This window comes from Crocodylus siamensis, chromosome 6 (genome assembly GCF_052110815.1).
Source record: "Crocodylus siamensis isolate JL-2025a chromosome 6, ASM5211081v1, whole genome shotgun sequence".
In the NCBI taxonomy this organism is placed as follows: domain Eukaryota; kingdom Metazoa; phylum Chordata; order Crocodylia; family Crocodylidae; genus Crocodylus; species Crocodylus siamensis.
In genome coordinates this window covers 34,484,711-34,504,225 of record NC_143400.1, presented here as the reverse complement: position 1 = coordinate 34,504,225, position 19,515 = coordinate 34,484,711, and the positions used below count along the sequence as shown (strand labels likewise).

The following is a 19,515-nucleotide window of genomic DNA, read 5'->3' as shown; positions in this document are numbered from 1 at the left end:
AATGGGAGGGAGGAGCAGTCCAGCACTGGGAAGATGCTGCCTTCTCCATCTGCACACATTTCCTGCCCCACGTGTTTTGGATAAATCCCGGGGTGGGAAGCGGGAGTCTGCAGAGTGTTCTGTGTCAGATGCAGTCCTGGCCCCGGCATTTGCTTCAGGCCTGTGGACACAGTCCCATTCCCAGTCCTCTCCATCAGCCGGGAGGTGGTTTTCTGGCCTTCTCTGGAAGTGGGGATTCCTCCAGAGGGTTGAAAAATGCCCTTGTTCTGCATAAACAAACAGCCCAGCTGGAAGCTGCATTGCTCTGGGAGTTTCTTCTCCAGCCCCTTGCTGCTGGGTGGAGCAAGCAGGGGCGTTTTGCTTTGGCACACTGAGTGGATGTAAGGTCGGCCTTTTCCCGCGGTGGTCCCCATCCCCTTGGAGCCGTGCCTTGCTGCTGTGGTTCTGGGAGGACTGGGGCATGGAGGAGCCACAGCCGTGAGGAGCAAACCATGCTTGTTTAGTCTAGAGAAGAGGAGGAGGTTGAAGGGAGACCATAAGTCTTCTAATCCCGGAGACTGTTCCTAAGGGGGTGGCAGTCGATTGCTCTGCCTGGGCACTGGACAGGGACAAGGGGAAATTAGCCTTGATTTCTGGGAGAGGTGACTTGGATGGGATCCTGGAGAGCACGTTCTTGTTCGGGTGTTGAAGCCCTGCAGCCAGCTGCCTGGGGAGGCAGTGGAGTCTCAGTGCTGGAGGTTTTGAAGACTTGCTTAGATGCTCCTCCACCCAGGCTGGTGGAGGCGTGTTTGACCCAGGCACAGCTCAAGTTTCTGGGGGTCCCCTTGAGCCCCACTTCCTGCAACTCTGTGCACACCGAGGCTGCTGAGCATCGCTGGTATCTGGATCAGACGCTGCCTTGGTGGCTGCACGGAGCCTCTTGCTGGGACAGCTGTGGAGGGAGCTGGTGTTGCGGCAGTGCCCATCGGCCCCCTCCCACGAGACGCTGCACCCAGCGCGTGAGCTGGCAGCTGAGGCTTCATGCTCCAGATTCAGGTGGGGATTAAGGCCAAGCGAGAGGTCTTTGCAAATTGGTTCAGCTTCCTGTGGCGGGCAACCAGGCCTGACGGCCCTCAGCCACCCAGGGCATCAGCCGGCGCATTTGGAAAGCACTTGGCTGCCCTCTGTTCCCAGAGAGCTGGGAGCCCTGCTGCCTCTGCTTGCCCGAGCCCCCCTCCTCCTCCTTTAGTCCTTATTCATGCCTGCAAGCGCCCGTCTGCTCAACGAAGGCACACCAAAGCTTTCCCAGGGCACATTCCCATGCTGGAGCTCTGGTATAAACCGTGGCCATGGCCTCTATGGGCAGGCAAGCAGGCTTTGTATTGAAAGGCATGGGTTGGAAAGCATAAGGAAAATTGCCCCTTTTTGCACAGCGGTCAATGTGCTACTGTTTGTTTTGGGCAGTGCTGCTTTGAGGGGCTGTGTCTGGTGCTCGCAACTTTCTGAAGTCAGGACGTGCGTTGACTTGTGTGCTTGTCCATGGCCCTGGAGGGGCTAAGGTCTGTGCTTGGCCAGCCTGTGAAGAGTGTGCTGAGCAGGGAGGTGGGAAGGCAGCGGAGCAGAGCCGTGGTGGAAGGGGGAGAGCGTGGTCACGGAGTGAGGCTGTGCCGGAGGAAGAGCCCGAGAGTCCCGACACTGAATCCTCTGCTTTCTAGCAGGCTTTTGTGCCAAACAATATAGACAGGAAAACATCTCAGCACAATTAAAATGTCAGTGGTTCCAACCTGGCTTGGAGACCCCGTGTTGTCTTGTGTTAACTTGACTTCCATTGTATTTGGTGATTTATTTTTTTTCCCCCCCTTAAAACCTCACCTCCAGGAGTCATAGGATTAGAGCTGAATCTCAGGTCTTCTGCAGGAAGTTTCTGGCCCTTACGGTTTTGAAGAAAAGCTGGGCTGAAATGTTTTAGTTCTAAAAATACCTCCTGGCTTTTACGCTGGCCTCCTGAAGTCCTCTTGGTGCTAGCTGGAAGCCTCCCAGCAGTCTGCGGTTCCTCTCCGGCCACTGGAGGCCCTTTCCCCATCTCTGCATCCGGTCCGTCACCAATGTTGTCCTGCCCCGTGCCCCACCGCCACTGGCCATTTCACACTCTCTCTGGGATTTATTTTTCCTCTTCTAACAAAAGCAAGTGTTGGAACAATCATTTTCAGTCATCCAAAATAACCCAGTTTGACGTGAGCCTCGCGGCAACGCCCTGGGCCGGTCACAGCAACGGGAAGAGCCCCCGCGCATGTGAAAACAAAGCAGGGAGCTGGCTGGGAGGAGAGGTTAGGGGGCCACATACTCCACCGCTGCCTCTCATTGATCAAGGTCTGGCTGGTCACCAGCAGGGATCTTTCTGTCTCCGGGGCCAGATCCTGCGGCCATCAGCGAGCTTCTAGCCCAAAGCCGGGGGACGGCAGGGATGGGAAGTGGGGTGTTGGGTGACTTGTTCCAGTTCAAATCCCAAGGCAGGCAGTGGTGGAAAGTAATTGCTGCAGCCTATTGGCTCCAGGGATTGCGTGAACGGGTCCCCATCTGATAGCAGCAAGGCCTGTCCTTTGCTGCCGAGGGGCCAAGGAGCAGTGGGCTCCGGGTCCTGGGCTCCCTCTGGTCTCTTAGGGGCACTGATTCCTTCAGGGCAAGCTCAGGAGGAGAGCAGCAGACCACTACTGCTTTCTGTACTGTTCCCAGTCTCTGGTGATTCATAATCCAGCACCTTCCACCCTCTTTTCAAATCTGCTGCAAGCCCTTCAGCTCCCCTCCCGCACAGCCTGTAACATATCCGCTCCGGAGCATGTGCTTTAAATTAATTCACTTCGAAAGCAAAGCAGGAATCCTCCCCCTCTTTTATTAACCTCCAATCTGCTGCACGTCTCTGTCCCACCAGCCGCGCTCTGGCCAAGGGGGGCTAGCATCTCTCCCTGTCCTTTTTTGGTCGGACGCAGAGGAAGTTTATTGTTTTAGCAGCCCTGGTCCTGGAGCGGCTATTTATCCAAGTGGATTCCAGCGCGCTTGAGAAAACAAGCTTGTTTTTTTTCAATTTTTGGCTTCTCTTTTGTGATTAAAAAAGTATCCCCTGCATTGATGCTCTGCCTAGCTGCTGCAGGGACTCAGCACCTAGGAATTAAGTGGCATTTGCTTCAAACAGCTGGGACCTCTCAGTGACTTGAGGCAAGAGTGACTTGACATGATCTCAAGCATGCTCAGCAGGTGTGGGGGGTACAAAGTGCCAAGCAAAGGCTGAGTCCTGCTGGGCTTGGGGCCGAGGCACTGTCTCTCTATGTGGTGCATCTCACTGCCTTCTCCCAGGCACCCTGGCCCGCCAAATACTCTGATTCCATCTGCCCCGGGCACCCGCCAGTTGTTTCCATTTCCCTCTCGGTGCTGTAATTCCTAATCTGGCATTTTCCAAAGAGACTTTTCCAGCTGTCACTCAATTAGCTGAATTTCTGCATGATCCAGCTGCATGGTGTGCTGGGAGCAAGAGGGGTTTTCACTGGAGTCTTTTCCCAGCCCATTTTGCCCTGCGCTCAACATGGTTGTGATTGTGGCATTCCTGTTTCTGGCACGGTGGCAAAGGCACAGAGAGGAGAAGTGTCCCAGAGTGCATAGCCGCGAATGTGCTGAGCTGGGACTGGAACCAGGCTTCCTGGCCAGCACCCGTATCGCTGGACTTGTGCTGCCCCATAGTGGAAAACCGACTTGGCGTTTCAGTGCTTCTCTCCATGGTCTCCAAAGGGGTAATGCTTCACATTTCTATCCTCCCCTGTGCTGGGCCTTTTCCCCACTGGCACCATTAAGTAGGAAGGCACTAAGGAAAAGGCCCCAACCTTGCTGGTTCCCTGCACTGCCTCCTCCAAGTGAGTGTCCCCATCAGGTCCTGAGCCAAAGCAGAGCCCCCGCGCTTACTCCTAGGGAGGAACGTGCCACTTTCATGGCCTGCCAAGCGTGTGCGTGTGTTGGGGCCAGATGCAGCCAGCTGGGATGAGCGCTGCCTGGGTGTGGGAGGAAAGTCTCTTCCCTTGGCAGAGCTTCCAGGATGTCTCGACTTGGTGGACCTGTTCCCTGCTGTCTCCCTCTCCTGTCCCCCGGCTCTCTGGAGCCTGCTGTGAGCTCCATGCCAGTTGGATTAGCCACAGCTTGCTTCATCCCCACGTCCATGCACTCTGCTGTGGAAGGGAGATGGGACCCGGAAACCTTCCCGCCCTGGCTGTGGAGAAGGGGGCCTCGGACTTAGCAGCCCCTTTCACCCTTAGCCCATGTATGGCATCCTGCAAGCCCTCTCCCCCCCACCCTAAATCTCCTTCCAAAGCCAGACCTTGGAAGGAGGGAAGAGTCCTGAGTAAATAACCAGCGGAGCAGTCAATAACAGGAAACTGGCTGCAAAGAGCAGGCAGGAGCCCAGCAAAGGGGGCCCCAGAAGCCAGGCCTGCCAGAGGCGGTGCCCAGCTCTCTAGACAGCAGCCTGGCATGGGGTCTCTGAGTCTTGCCAGGTGTTGAGAGGCCCACCAAGCAGGAGGTTTCGGCTTCAGCTCTGGCAGCAGCTCCCCCACGCAGGGAGTCCTTGCAGTGCGCGTCACAAGGGCACTGGCCTGACACACACAGTCTGGTGGCCAGATGGGGACCCGCAAATGGGCATGGTGCCCGGTCACTGCCTGGCAGACACAGCAGGCAGTTGGGGGTCAGTCTGCCGAGGTCCCCCTGCCCAGTGTGCATCTGGACTACTTCTTCCTAAGAGTTAGCCTTTCCACCTGGGAGCAGGGGGGCTGTCTGAGGTGAGGGCTTAGGACTTTGGCTGGGAGATTTGGAAGAGGAAGGCAGCACCTCATGGTCAGGCTCAGAGAGGAAGGTCAATGCAGGGGACTAAAGGGTCCAGCAAAATGCACCAAGCTCAGAGAACTCGGCTTGCTGGGAGCTGTTTTCATAGGTTCCTGAGGACACTTGGATCTTTCCTTGCAGCCTTTTGCTTTCAAAAGAGTCCTGTTTTTTGCCAGTGGATCACATGCTAGCAGTCCCTTGGGCCTCCAGCTGGGACTCAGCTTGGGTCGGCTGCAGTAGGAAACTCCCTGCTGTTCAGTGCCTGTCATGTGAAATATGCAGGCTAGTTTCTGTTCCATTCCTGAGGGACCCATGTCCACCTCTGTCCTTCCTGCTGCTCCTGGTGGCACTCATCTGTTGGTCCTTGTGCGTAGTCTACAGAGAGAAGCCTCAGGACCTGCAGGTCCCAAAGCCTGACCTTACCTTTGGTTGGCAGAGCAAGGCCTGCTAGTGTAGAGCGCTGCCCACAGCGTTCCCAGTTTTGTGGGTTAATGGAGCCCGCGTCCTGTGGCAGGCAGCTCTCAGGACCTTTCAGTGGGGCCCTGAGCCTTACTTCTGCGTACTTGGCTCTTTGCTGGAGGCAGAGCTCTGGAGAGACCGGGTGCTACTGCTTATCTGGCTTGCTATGCACCCTGCCCACCAGCACGGAGGCAATTGTGAGGCTCATCTGCATGGTGGGATGGGGCATGGCGCTTCTTCCGTGAAAAGTGCAATGATGCAGCATTAGCATCATCAGTCTAATGAGCAAGCAGCTTGTTTCAGAAAGGCCCAGACGTGCATGGGATTGGAGACGGTGCCTCGGGAGTGTCAAGGTTTCTCAAACCTTGTGTGTGAGGACATAAGCTGGTTGTGAGCTGTTGGCCAGCCTGTCTGCATTGTCCCTTAACGCCGCCGGCAGGGGCTGCTGTCCGAGAGAGACGACTGCGCCGCGAAGGCCCGAGTGCCTTGACATGTGCGTGGGAAGTCGGGGATGGGCCTCTGGTTCTAGACACAAGGTGGTGCCTGGGGAAGTGTTGTCTTCCTGATGGGCAGGAACAATAGAGTTTCCACCAATATGTGCGGAGGTGCTAATCTCCATCCGAAAGGGACCGGATGTCTCATGATGCAGTTTATAAACACTCGGTGTGCAGCACACAGCTTACCTCCCTGCCTGCCTTTCTGGGGCTGTGCCTAGTCTCAAAGTCCTATGAGCCCATAGCCTTCTCAGCTGAAAAGCTTAACCAAGATGTGGGAGCAGTTGAGCGAGTAAGATTGTCCTGCTGTTTACTGTAGGGACTAGTGGGTTCCTGTGATAAGTTTCCCAGGGAGCAGTGTCCCTTCTCTTGGGCAACAGCATTGATTACTCCAAAAACTGACATATTTCCAAGTTGTGGGGGCTGCCGGTTAAGCTTAAGCCCAGAGCTCTTACAGCTGGGAGTGCTCACAGCCTTGGCTCTGAGGGTGGACGTGCTTTTCTATAACAAACGAGTCAATCTTTTCATGAATTGGGGCCTAAATACCTGGCTTGGCCTTTGGGCAGGCAGCTCTCCCATTGACTTGGGTAGGTATTTGCTGGTAAAATGGGATAAGGACAATAGGATTTGGCCCAGCATAAGTAATAACTTCATCACGTTCCTTGAGCTACCATAATTTTCTTTAAGGGGATTAGCCTGGAGACCCAAAGAGAGTCAACTTTCTGCTACTGAATGAACGCCAGAAAGGGAAATCAATGCAAGCTGCATCTCACAGGGACAATAAACATCTCAGGCTTAGGAAATTCCAAAGTTTCAATTTTGAAAAGTCCCCCTTTTTTTTGAAAGCCGTACCCCCTCCCATTTTTAGGGGTTGACAAGCAGTAAGGCATTTGATTTTGGGGAAACACAAAACGTTCCACCAGAATGACGTTTCCTGGCAAATGTATTGCTTTGGGTTGCAGGCCTGAGTTTCTCTGCAGAAATCATAGTATCATAGTACTTAGGGTCGGAAGGGACCTAAGCAGATCATCAGGTCCAACCCCCCGCCCCGGGGAGGGACGGGTGCCGGGATCATAAGTTGCGTGCAGACAGTTCTGAGTGGCTCTGGAAGTGGCCGTGAGCAGGAAGGGAACCTGATTTCTCAGAGCTGCATGAAACAGAAAAACACTGTGGGGAGTCCATCGGACTTTACCCCTGCTGCGTGGGTTGTGGGTCTCGCTGTGTGTTTGCCTGGGACAGGGATAGCCCGTCATTGTTCTTCCTTTTTTTTTTTTTTTTTGAGCTGTGTTTGTTTTTAATATTGGCAGTTTCCTTTTCAAGCAAATGAGCCAAAGCCCCTCAAACTCTGGAAAGCCCAAGCCTGAGCAGCAGAGGTTTGAACCTCTGGTCTTGCTGGAAAGCGGAGGATTGTTCTTTGCAGGCCGCAGCTCTAGGCAGTATTAAGACATGTCTGGGATGACCTGGTTGCAGCGCAGCGAGCCAGATCCTGGTCATTCGTCATCAGGTCTGCTATCTGGAATATCTTTCTCTGCTTAAGTCGCTGGCCTCATAAATGCTTCTCTGGCAGATTTAGTTCCTGCTGGAAGAAGTGCAGCCAGAGGCAGGAATGTTATGTTGATTGTGACCCTGGTGCTTGGCTTAGATCCAGCCTAGCGGGTGCCCAAACGAGGGCACCAGTCAAAATGCATCAAGGAGAGGACCAGCAGAAATGGTTTGGGGTTTGCACTCTGTATGCTCCCTCCTCCTAGGTCCCTGCCTCCCTCTGTCCCCGGTGCAGCCAAGCCTATGCATGCTGCTGCCCACTCCAGCCTCCTGCCTGCTCTGAGGCAGGCCTCCCTGTTTGCAGAGTCGCCCTTTTTTGCTCCATCCCTGAACCCACTGGCCCCAAAGGGCCCTTCCTCAGGGCTGGGAAAGCAGCAGCCTCAGCCAGGCAGAAGAGCGGCTGTGTGACTCCGTTATGTACTGAGGAGGTCACTCTGCCTAAGCAGCTAATGCAAAACCTGCCAACACGTCTCTGCTATCACCACAGTGTGCATCGCCCCCTCCGCGCCACGAAACAGTCAGGTTTCATGGCTCCTGCATGTGCCTGTCATGGAGCGCAGCGTATCCCACCATCCTTCTTCAGAGGAACTAGTGGATGAGGCTAAACAATTGCTGTGGTCCAGAATGAATTCCTGCAGAAAACTGATGGGCAGCAATGCCCAAGCCCCATGAGAGAACACTTTTCACAGGACAGCTGCTCCATCCTTGGGCTCCCAGCCCTGGTGTTGGAGGGGAAACTACACAGCCGCTTCTGCAAATGGGCCTAGGAACTTTCCTGGACACTAAAACTAGGGACTAAGATTTATGGCTCATTACTTTCTGCCCACTCCCTTGTCCAGTTGCTCTACCTGTTCCCTTTTGAATGCTCCTATCCTTTTACATACTTTGGTTGATCTATTTGACCTTCTCTTTACTTGGTCTGTAGCTCCTTCTGATGATCTCCCTTTACTCTGCAAGTTTACTGCCTTCCCCCTGCCCCCACCCTTGAGTGAGCGCTCTCATTTAGTAATGAAGTTAAACAGCCATTGTTCTACCTCCTATTTAGCTTAGCTTGTATCTGCTTCTTTCCCAGCCCTGAGGAAGGGCACTTCGTGGCTGAAAGCTTGCCTCTTCCAACTACAGAGCCCATCCAGTTACAGATATTACCAAACAAGCCTTGATCTCGCCTATTCGCTGGACCATCAAGGTTACAGCATCACTCCACCCTTCTTTTATGGCTGCGCAACAAAAATCGGAGCAAATAAATGCACATTTTTAAGCCCCTGGTGACCCATCAGCTGCAAGGTGCACTGGAAATGTTGAATGTTCTTGCTAATGACTGGGGAGGGGCTACGAGAGCTGGGTCTATTTTGCTTATCCAGGTGATGGTTCAGGGTGACTTTGATCTTGTCTTAAAAGTGCTACAGTGGGGAGGAGGATCTGTGAGAATGGGGGGCTGTTCAGCCTGGCAGATGAAGGCAGAGCGAGAGCTGTTAACTGGAAGCTGATGTTAGCCAAGCCAAGGCTAGGCATAAAGTACAGGTATTTTACAGTAAAAACGCATAGCCATTCGCACACACTGCATTCCTTGTGTTTCAGATCCAAAGTGCGTGTCTCCTGAAGAGCTATGCTTAAGTGCAGCCAACTGTTGCAGTCTCAGTGCAGGATTTGCTGAGTAAAATTCACTGGCACTTATTATGAAAGCTTGGACTTAAATGATCATATCCCTTTTCACTCTCTAATAGAGTGATAGAGAGGGTCTGGGTCTCAGCGAGGGGAACCTTGGGTCAGGGAAGGGATGAAGGTGGGCGACCTTCCAGGAAATAAACCGTGGAATTTCATAGATTTCGCAGACATTCGGGCTGGAAGAAACCCCGAAGGATCATCGAGTCCAGCCCCCCGCCCCAGGGGCAGGAAGTCAGCTGGGGTCATAGGATCCCAGCAAGATAAACATCCAACTTTCTCCTGAAGGCGTTCAAAGTAGGTGCTTGAACCGCCTCCAGCAGCAGGCTGTTCCAGACCTTGGGGGCTCGGACAATAAAGAAGTTCTTTTTTATGTCCAGCCTGAAATGGTCTTGCAGGAGTTTATAACTGTTCGACCTCGTCATCCCGTGGGGCGCTCTGGTGAACAGGCATTCCCCCAGATCCTGGTGGTCACCCCAATAAACTTACAGGTGGCCATCAGATCACCCCTGAGCCTGCGCTTTTCCAGGGTAAAGAGCCCCGTGGATCTCAGCCTGTTGTCGTAAGGTCGTTTTTCCTGACCTCTGATCATGCGCGTGGCTCTCCTCTGGACTCTCTCAAGTCTCTCCACATCCTTTTTGAATTGTGGAGCCCAGAACTGGATGCAGTACTCCAGCTGCGGCCTCACCAAGGCTGTGTATAACAGGAGAATGATGTCTCGGGATTTGCTTGAGAAGCGTCTGTGGATGCAAGCCAGTGTTTTGCTCACTTTACTAGCAGCAGCATCACGTTCAAGGCTCATGTTCATCTTGTGGTCAGTCATGACCCCAAGTGCCTTTCATCCATAGTACTAACCAGCTTAGCACTGCCGAGCCTATAAACATGCTGGAGGTTTTTCCTCCCACGGTGGAGAGCCTTGCATTTCAGTGTTAAACACCATCAGGTTCTCGTCCGTCCATTTGCTGAGCCTGTCCAGGTCAGTCTGGATCACCCACCTGTCCTCAGGTGTGGATGCTTTACCCCAAAGTTTGGTGTCATCAGCAAACTTGGCCAGTCCACTTCTGATACCAATGTCTACGTCGTTAATGAAGAAGTTGAATAAAATAGGTCCAAGGACAGAGCCTTGAGGGACCCCACTGGTCACAGGGCACCGTGACGATCGACTTCCGTCAGCCACCACGCTCTGGGTCTGACCAATCACTCTTCCAAAAACCGTGCGAGTGCCTCCATTCAGAAACATACACATAGCACTGGACAGACGCAGCTGCTGTCCAAAGCAGCTTCCATTAGGCTGGGAACTGAAACCCAAGCGGACAACAGTGGCACGATGCACCTACGTAAACAGAGCAGCTGGAAGGAGATGAGGGAGGTGGGGAGGCTGCAGCAGGTGTAGAAAATGAGAAGAGCATTACAAAGGGAGTTGTTGATAGAGGGGACCCCAGGCTCCCAGCAGGTTTGGGTGGGGATACTGTGCTGGGGGACCTGGTGACGCCTGCATGGAGCTGAGTCTTGGCCGTGGTCATCTAGCCCAGTCTCTTGTGCAGCTCAGGTCCGCACATTCCTGCGTGGGGTCTCCCAGCTCTGAGCAGGTACTGTCCCCTGCTCAGCTGACGTGTGTATCACTTGACCTTCCCCAACTCCTTGCTCGGCTGATCAAAAGCACAGCTGGACAGCCGCCAAAGGGTGCTGTGTCCTGGATTCTTGGCTGCAGCTGGAAACTTGCAGGGCTGTTTCATGCCTCATGGAAAGTGCATGGAGGGCAGGGCGAGGGCGTGAGGCCCTGGAGGCTGCCAGGAAGCTGTTTCCCCACCAAGGAAAACAAACCGGAGCCATTCTGGCTGGTCACAGGGAAGAGGGCCGCATGAACCCGGGAAGAGGCGGGCTGGGGATCCCACATCTCTTTTCCAGGCTATCGGACCTTGGCCTCCGCCAGCTGCAGCCTGGCTGCAGATCACACGGGATGCTGATTTCATCTCGGAGAGCCAGAGCCTTGCCTTTTAAGGAGGCAACTGCGTTTTATGGCAGAGATTCGGATGGTCCCAGCGGCCAGAACAAAGCTAGCGCCCACTTCGTACGTGTGGAAGCTCTGGATCTGGTGGGCATGGGATGGGGGAGATTTTAGGGCTGCTCTGGTCCGGCACATCTCTGGGCAAGGGAGCTGCCTGCAGCGTGCAGTCTCTTCATGTGCCAGTGGGTCGGAAGGACAAACCGCCCCCGTTGACTTGCTTGCCGAGCCCACGCACTGGCCTTGCCTTCACCAGAGCGACTCCGGCATTCACCGCAGCTGAACCCCATCTGTGCCCCCTCTTCCAGCATTTCCTTTCCAATTAAGCATGAGAACAGCTAGCTATTTGTGTGCTATGGGGACTTCCAGAGACGCATGGAGGAGTTCCAGAGTCCATCCCCTGCCCTCCCTTTCTCCATGCCTCCCCCCGGGTCCATGCTGACTCAAATACTTCAGTTCTGCAGAGGAAATAGGCTGTTCTCATAGGGTTATTCTAGGGCCGCCGGGACAGGGACCTCACCAGATCGGTGTTTCCAGGCCACGCGTTGACCTGTTCTCTGAAGCTGGTAGCACTGCTGCAGAACGGCATGTGTGGTCCGTGGATATCGGCAACCTGCCACGTGCGTGTGCTTCATGCCCATCTATAACATGTGAATAAGTGGTGACACATATGCACACGTGAGATGCAGGGGGAGGAATAGTGATGACTTGAAAGGGCTAATGCCTGTCTGTACCATGCCATATGTGGTAGGTTTTGCCTGCTGGGCATTTCTGTATCTGCTGAGGCCATGCGCAACACGAATGGCTGCAGTAAAATCCTTTTCAGCCCCTACATTGCTGTCTGTCTGACAGCACTCAGCTAATTTGGGCCCTCTTCATGCCAACTGCTGTACATAGGCATACAATGAGTCTCTACCCCAAGGAGCTTACAGACAATGTAGACCAGGCAGACAATGTTCCTGTGGTGCAATGGGAATACATAAGGTCCCCACACAGATTAATCTGTGGTGTCTCAAACTCACCATAGTAGACATGCTCCTTAAGACAGGGTCAACCCTCTGCAAGCTTTTCTGTACCAGGGTTTGTTTCGTGTCTCCCAAACATAGTGTTTATCTCTGCTTGACTGTGCTGCAAGTGCAGCCCCTCAGAGCTGGTTTTATGGAGGAAAGGGTGGATGTGAGAGAGCGTGATGCTGGGTCTGCTCTCACTGATGGTTTTCCACGTTGTCTGGGCACGGCTTTGGAGCTCAGCATCTCCAGGGACCAGCTTGTGCTGGAAGTGAAAGTTTGCTCGTGTGGCAAGGGATGTTTAGGTTGGATGTTAGGAGAAACCTTTTCACCAAGACAGTAGTAAAACACTGGAACAGGTTACCCAGAGAGGCGGTGGACTCTGCATCCTTGGAGGTTTTTAAGGTCCAGCTAGACTGGAATGATGTAGCTGGGACTGGTCCTGCGTTGAGCAGGGGGTTGGACTAGATGACCTTCCAACCCTCTGTTTCTGTGATTGTACGATGTGAAATGCGAGGGATGAGAGAGAGCCACCGTATGTGCGCTGAGCCGTTGCCCCAGACCTGCTGCACACATGACCTGCTGCAAACGTCTTCTAGCGAGGACCTTGCATTGATGGGCGTTTCTCTACGTGGTTGCTTGTGCAGCAGGAGGAAGCCCCCTGGGACTGTGTGCTGGGGGTAGGAAGTGGCGTTCAAGGAGGGAAGGTCCTGGGATAAAAACCCAGTAGGGTTGTGAAAGCAGCTTCCACCAGAATTAAAAGCTCCTGGACTCATTTAGCCTGGGACCCTGAAGCCATGGCCTGTGGGCTTGCTGTCCATGGGGTGGGGGCAGTGTCAGGGTGCCCTGTGGGGTCTGTTTGGGCTGACGTTGCTTTTTGACTAAGCATTCCCCTTCGCTGTTTGCATCAGGGCTTGCCGTGGTCTGGGCTCGCGGTCTCAGAACTCAGAGGGGTGGCATGCGTTGATGGGCAGATGAGAAGATGCAGCTCTCGGCTGCTAGGGAGAGGAAGCAGGCACTGCATTCTGCTGGACCGCAGTCCCCCTGGGATGGGTAGACGCTGGCTTTGTGGGCAAACTCCCCTGTGAGCTGGGCCCCTATTACAGCTGCAGAGATGGCTCTGCAGTGGGCGGGGGGTCACTGAAGAGGGGCAGGGTGCAGCCTGGCGGGTCCAGCTGACCCGAGCCCAGGAAAAGCAGGGCTGCTGCACGTACATATTTATTACTGCTATTTGTGCCTGGGGCCCTCCCAAGGCTGGCGTGCTGGGGAGGGAGAGTGGGGGCATGGCAGGCCTGAAATCCCAGCCTGCTGTGGTTTCTCAAGCTGTTGACTTGTGGAACCAATTTGAGGGCCAGCAGGGCTGCCTGTCACTTCCTCTCCCCTCCCTTCCTCCATCGGGGTCCCCAGGCTCCCTGGACCTTGCAGGCGGCTGCTCATTAAGACAGGATGCAGTCCCGCCTCTCACTGCAGCTAGGCACTCCCTCGCTGCCCCTAGAAGGCAAAGAGGATGTGGGGCTTTGCAGGAGGGCTGCTAATCGCCAGGGTGCTGGGACCAAATGGCTGGTGCTGCTGGGGAGACCAAGACCCATGCTGGCACTTGAGAAGTCTCTCCTGCTTGCAGCTCCTTGGTGTCTAGTGCTTAATGCTTGCATGGGGAGCTCTGGCAAGGTCTCGCTGTGCTGTAGAGACCCCCTCCATCCCTAGCAGAGGGGTTCAGTGTCATATGTCACTCCAGCTGGCTGCTTGTGCATAGCTGTGCCTGCCTGTCCCCATGCCCAGCAAGCCACTCTGCAGGACAGATGTGTCTGTCTAGCCCTGGACTTTGAATTCCTCATTCCTAATTTCTTCCTGTTGATTCCTAACTTCCCAGGGCCTGGTCCCTGCTTGTTCATTTCTATGCGGCGTGACCTTCCAGGTTGCTCCTAAAACATTCCCTTGTGTTGGCATGCATGCTTCCCATCTCCTCTCTTCATTGTCTTGTATTTTTTAAGGAGCTTTTCCAGCGGGAGAGCTAGTGGGGAGAAAGGACAAGCCCCTGCCTAGTGAGCCAAACCTGGAGCTGGCTGCAGGCACACTGAGCTTGGGTAGGGGAAGGAAAGGAGTTGGTGCCATGGTCCCCACCTCTGGCACACACACAGCAGCCATTCAGTCTGGCTGGAGGAGCAGCGTTTATATAAACAGCGCCGGCTTCGAACATCAATAAGCCCTTTTTTCCCCATCCCTCTCATCAGTAATGGAGCCTTTCCAGGGTGGCTTCTCAGGCTGCGATGAGGCATTTTTCCTTTGGCTTTTAAAGTACGTGTCCCCATGCCTTCTCTCCCCATGGGGGAGCCCAGAGTAGCTAATGGCTGGGGGTGTTGCAAAAGGATGGGAAATGGGTTCGAAGGCATGGAGGGCAAGCCCAGGTGGGAAAGAAAGAAGCACCTGAAAAATAACCTTGTCGTGCCCTGTTCCATCCACGCTCGCTGCCTTTGGGGTGGGTGCAGGTTTGAACAGGGAGGGCAAGGGAGGGGGCTGTAGCTGTCACGAAGAGCGTGGAAGTCATGGTTTTAGCCACTGGGGCTGTGCCAGGTGCCATCTCCCCTCCCCCTGGCCAGAAGCCTTTCCCAGAAACCTGACCTCACAGGCTCCAGCTCTGCCCCGGAGCAGTGGAGCCTGCAGCGCCTTTCCTAAACAGCTAATTGTCCCGGCTTCCTCCGCTCCTCTGGAAATGACCTCCTTTTCTGCAAACAAGACAGCAGTTCCTGCTCGGTGGCTTGGGCAGGGTGGGACTCGGGGCAGGCTCAGCTGCGTCTGACTCATGGGTTTGGCCCAGTGGAAGAGGTCTGACGCAGCGGTGCCTTGGTGCAGCAAGGTGTGCGGTGTTTTGCCCTTCCAGGTGCCCTTGGCCAACCTCCCTGCGGCCCTGTATTTCTGCTGGAGGGGGAGGGCAAAGAGACATGCCCTGTGTCTGGAGGGGAAGGGGCTTTGCTCCCGGGGAGTTTGTGCCGCAGGCTCAGACCAGCCTGTGAGACAGTGCTGATACCTGCGTGGGCTAGGTAAGGCAGAGCCCAGCAACAGATCAAGCACCCAAGATACCTGCATAGCAGAATCCATATGAAACGCCGGCGTCGTGTGCGGCTGGGCTCTGTCCAGCAAAGCCGGGCACTGTCCCAGCCTTCAGCCCGCAGGGCAGGCCCATGCAGGATTTTCCTCTCCTCTTGTGCTGCGTCCAGCCCGCTCTGGAGCGCTTGGCTTTGCAGAGGCTCCAAGGGTTTGTAGGGGCTGCCTGACGGGACGGGAAGAGTGGGAGCCCCCCCTTCAGGGGTCTGTTGAGAGCCCTTGGCTTGAAAGGGCAAAGGGAGGCTTGCGAGTGGTTTCCGAGGGGAGGGGGACCCTCAGCGCTGGAGAAATTAAAAGCACGGTGGCTGACTGGTGGCCCTCTGCAAAAGGCCAGGTCTGCAAGTGCTAATTGCTATTAAAGAGCTTTAATGAGCTGCTGGATGAATCGGTGGGTGCCTGCTCCCTTCCTCTCATCTCCTTTTCCCTGTCTTCAGGCAGAGCGTGACTGAGGCCCTCCTTGTGGCCCACTAAAACTGTTTACTTTGGGATAAAGAGTCGGAGCTGAGCGGTTTGAAAAGCCCTCAGTTTCGGAGTTGTTGAAATCCTGGTTGGGGGCTACTCGGCGGTAACAAGCCGAGGGGGCAGAGAAGCAGCCGTGCCTGGCCTCCCCTGCCGCCCATTGCTCCTGGAGTTAATCCAGGCCCGTTGCACTGGGGCGGGCAGTGCCTTCCTCACTGCTGTGGCATGGCAGGTTCCAGCTCTCGCTTCTCTGTGCCGGCTGCGGGCACCGTGGGGCAGGGACAGCCTCCTCAGGATGCATCTGCACCAACACAAGCAAGGGCAGTCCCTGCCCCCGGGATGGGTTGACACAAAGGGCCTGCTGGCAGGCATGTGGAAGCTTGTCAGTGTACTCCACAGCTAAGTGAAAGCCTCGGGGCCTTGGAAATGGCTCGGAGGCTCACCCCGGTCGCTGCTAATGTGATGCTTGCAGCCCCCACAAGCCCACCTTGTCTGCTTGCCCCAAGCCCGCCTTGCCCCACTGCATCTCATCCCTCCCATGCTGCTGCACATGCATACCCCAGCACTCCAGCCCTTGCCTTTAGCCTCTTCCTTCGTGCCATCTCCCCACGCCCGCCCCGCATCTGTAAAGCCAGTCATGACATTGCAGTGTTTTGGGGGCGGGGGGGGGGGGCATGTCACCAAGCAGAGCAGCAAAGGGGCTTCTGCTGTTATTCTCATTAGCCTGCATTATGCAGGAAACCAGACTAGGAGGTCCCTTAAACCTACGGCCCTATGAATAATTATTATTATTGCACATAGCATCTCTTTGGTCTCATTCCCCCACATCTGGCTGCGGCGAACGAATCACACCCCCCGCCCCAGACCACACACCTAGCTCGCGCAGGTCACGTAAGTGTGGGCTGCTTGATTAACTCAGGCTGAATAACCACCATGTCCCCCCTTCTCTTTCCCCCGCAGGCTTTTGAGTAACAACAAGATAACGGTGCTGAAGAATGGCTCTTTCTTCGGACTGCGCGCTCTCGAGAAGCTGTAAGTGCCAATCGGGGCATTGTGAGTGCCGAGCGGCTCCTAGCTCCTAATGAGGGACTTGGGAAATTCGTGACCAAAGTAGAGCAAAAATTAAATGGAAGCTGAGCAGGGAGAGACCTTGGTGGCTGTGGACTGGGGCGAGGGAGGGAGCCTGGTGTGGTCTGAGGGGTTTGGGTAATGGAACAAAATGCACATCCAGCGCCATTTGCTTTCCATCTCTCCCGGGGGGCTGGCCCTGGGGGTGTCACCCCTTCCTCGTGTGGCAATGAAGGACAAAGATTTGCCCTCTAGACTTGGGGCACAGAAGGGAACAGCAGAGATGCAACATGAGTTAAAGCTCTTCTAGCCCACATGCTAGTGCCTCTTCCTGCTGGATGTTCCTGAGACAATGTTGTTGCTGCACGCTGACCATAAGGGTTGCTATGACCCGGCAGGATCTGGCAGGCATACCCCGGGCTTTCCACCGGAAAAGGTAATGCCCCTGGATGCAGTGTGGGGGCTGGTGTGGTCGCTGTCTCCTAGGCTCGATAGTGGGCACTGGAGATGGCAGGTAGTCAAGCTGCCAGGTAACAGTGAACAAGAGGCTGAGCAGAAGCAGATCATATAGCTGCTTCCAGCCAGGAGCTAGCGATGCTGAAGCAGAAGGGTATCGAGGTTATAGGAAGGAGTCAGTGACAGAATCAGGGCAGCAGCTCCCATCCTCCCAGCCCCAAGCTTGTTGCCTCGGGGCAGCTGGTCCCTCCAGTAGGGTCCCTATCAGCCATTGCTGACAGCAGGAGTGGCAGCTCCTACCCCCCAGGCTGCTGGGACTACTTCATCCTCAGAGGATGAGGAGCCTCTTGGAACCGCGTTGGGCCACGGCCACTTATCCGTGGAGGCCGAGCTGAGCTGGGACTATCTAGGCTTCCCCTTGCTCTTAGCAGTAGATTAAGTTGCACTTCAGTTAAGTGTTTTGTGCTGCTGGTCACTAATCCTCTCTGTAAATAGAAGGGAAATTTGTTTATTCTGCTCAAAACTCCCCTGCTTTGGGAGCCAAGGGGGACAGCTGGTGACCGTAAGCAGGCAAGAGGCATTCACTGGGTTCCTGCATCCTTGTGACGCACTCAGTCCGTGGCAGAGGGGTGCCATGCTGCACCATGCCCATCTCCTCTCTGCCCCTGAAGCCCCTGGGCAGTGGTTGGCTGACCACCTTTCATCTCCACCCTGCCAGTCAGCCCTGCAGCCAGTGGGACCAAAGTGGTCACCGCCACTGGGTGGCCTGGGGGATGCCCTCTTGGAGAGGAGCCTTTGGTTTTTTGGGGCCAGGGTTCATATTGCAAATATCCCCAGTGCCACGGGCATTCTCAGCAGCAGGGCCAAGGAGGTGGAGTCTCCCTCTGCCCTGGGCAGGGGTCTCTCCAAGCTCTGTTAAGGGGTAATGGAAGTCACTTTCCAGCGTGACTGTAGGCACCTGCCATTTGGTACCTGGAAGGGGCCTATTCAGAGAGCAGGTGATCGGCACTGATGGGGAACCAGGCGACTTCAAGGCTTCTCATGTGGGGTGCCCCCAGTCACTGGAGCAGGTGCATGCGTGTGCACATGTGTGTGAGGCCAGGAGCAGGAGAGGAGGCTTGTGCCGCTGCTGCCTGGGCTGATATTGCTATTGGCAACTCCAACTCCTGCCACCATCCCTGAATTCCCCAGCTCCACATTGGTACATGAAGGATACTCGAGGTGCTTGGGCGCAGCATAGAGCATCTGGCACGGAGCAAAATGTCTCTGTGCCAGGGAGCAAATGGAAAATACCTCCTGGGAACTTGCCTGGGTCTGTGGTTGGGCCTGGAGTGTCCGTGGGGGGATCACTTTGCAGGGTCCATCATGAAAAGCGACATTGTCCCACGAACAAAGTCAACTTTCTTATCTCTCCGTGAAAGGCATCTCTATGGTGGGAGCCTTTAATAAGGGCAGATTTATGGCCCCCATATGGATTTGATCTGTAGGTATGTAGCAGAGGGGACCAGCACACTGAGGGCGTTTTGTTCCCAGCCGCGGCCGCGCTGAGCGTCTCACGCATTCCAGGGGCAAATCGGGGACTTGGGCTTGATGTATGGAGTGAGGCTGAAAGTGCAGCCTGTGTGCCGGGGGTGCTGCAGGGGTGGTGAGGTTCTTGCGGGTTCTGAAGAGATCTTTGCTTTTAGAGCCAAACCAGTGGAAGCAGCTGGTGCGTGGATGCAAATCCCCGCTGGAGAGCTGAGACTCAGGGGTTTGCTGACAGCATTCAAGAGCAGTGGCTCCATCCCCATTAGGAAGTCAGACTAAATAGCACCTCGAGTGGGCTGGTGTGTCATGGGGGGAAAATCCCTTGATAATTGCAGACCATGTTGGGAGTGAAATCCTGGGACACGTGTGCATGTGCCTAGTGCGAAGCTCTGGGACTGCTGCGGCTCAGCTCGGCAAGCACGTTCCAGTGCTTGGAAAAGACAAGGCTTTTGTCTTGCTACATGTGGCCAAGAGTTTTCTTCTGTCCAGTCCCAGGAAGCTGGTTCACCACTTCAAGGAGAGGTGAACACAGGGATCTTGCAAAAGCCCCTTGCCATCCAAAGCATGTTTCTTGCTTTAAAAACCCACATGCCAGTCTCTGCTGCTCCTCTGCCCCTGCACATCCACGTTGCAATGCCATGCCCTGCTTGCAGCCCACCCTCCTGCACGTCAGCTGCTAAAACAAAGGCTCCGGCAAGGCCTGCTCCCGGGTCTGTTCTCTGCAGGCTAAACACAGCGTTCAGGTAGTGGGGCCTTGTTTTGGGGGTGCTGGGAAGGGAGAGGCCCTGCGGAGGAGGATGAGGGAACTGGTGCTGGGCAAAGGGCATAGCGGAGAGCTCTGCTATGCTGTGTCAGGCCAGAATGACAGGCATTGAGCCCCTGCGCAGCTGGCGGG

General features: G+C 55.0%; 1 protein-coding gene across 2 annotated transcripts in view; it reads left to right on the top strand.

The window, feature by feature from the left end:
• ADGRA2 (adhesion G protein-coupled receptor A2) overlaps window positions 1–19,515 on the top strand; it is a 61,586-nt gene that overhangs the window by 6,416 nt on the left and 35,655 nt on the right. The window contains exon 2 of one of the 2 annotated variants that reach the window (XM_090051190.1): window positions 16,530–16,601. The exons of the other annotated variant lie outside the window; for it this stretch is intronic. Coding sequence (XP_089907316.1) covers window positions 16,530–16,601 — 72 coding nt within the window. The remainder of the gene's footprint in view (window positions 1–16,529; window positions 16,602–19,515) is intronic. 2 annotated transcript variants of the gene reach the window in all.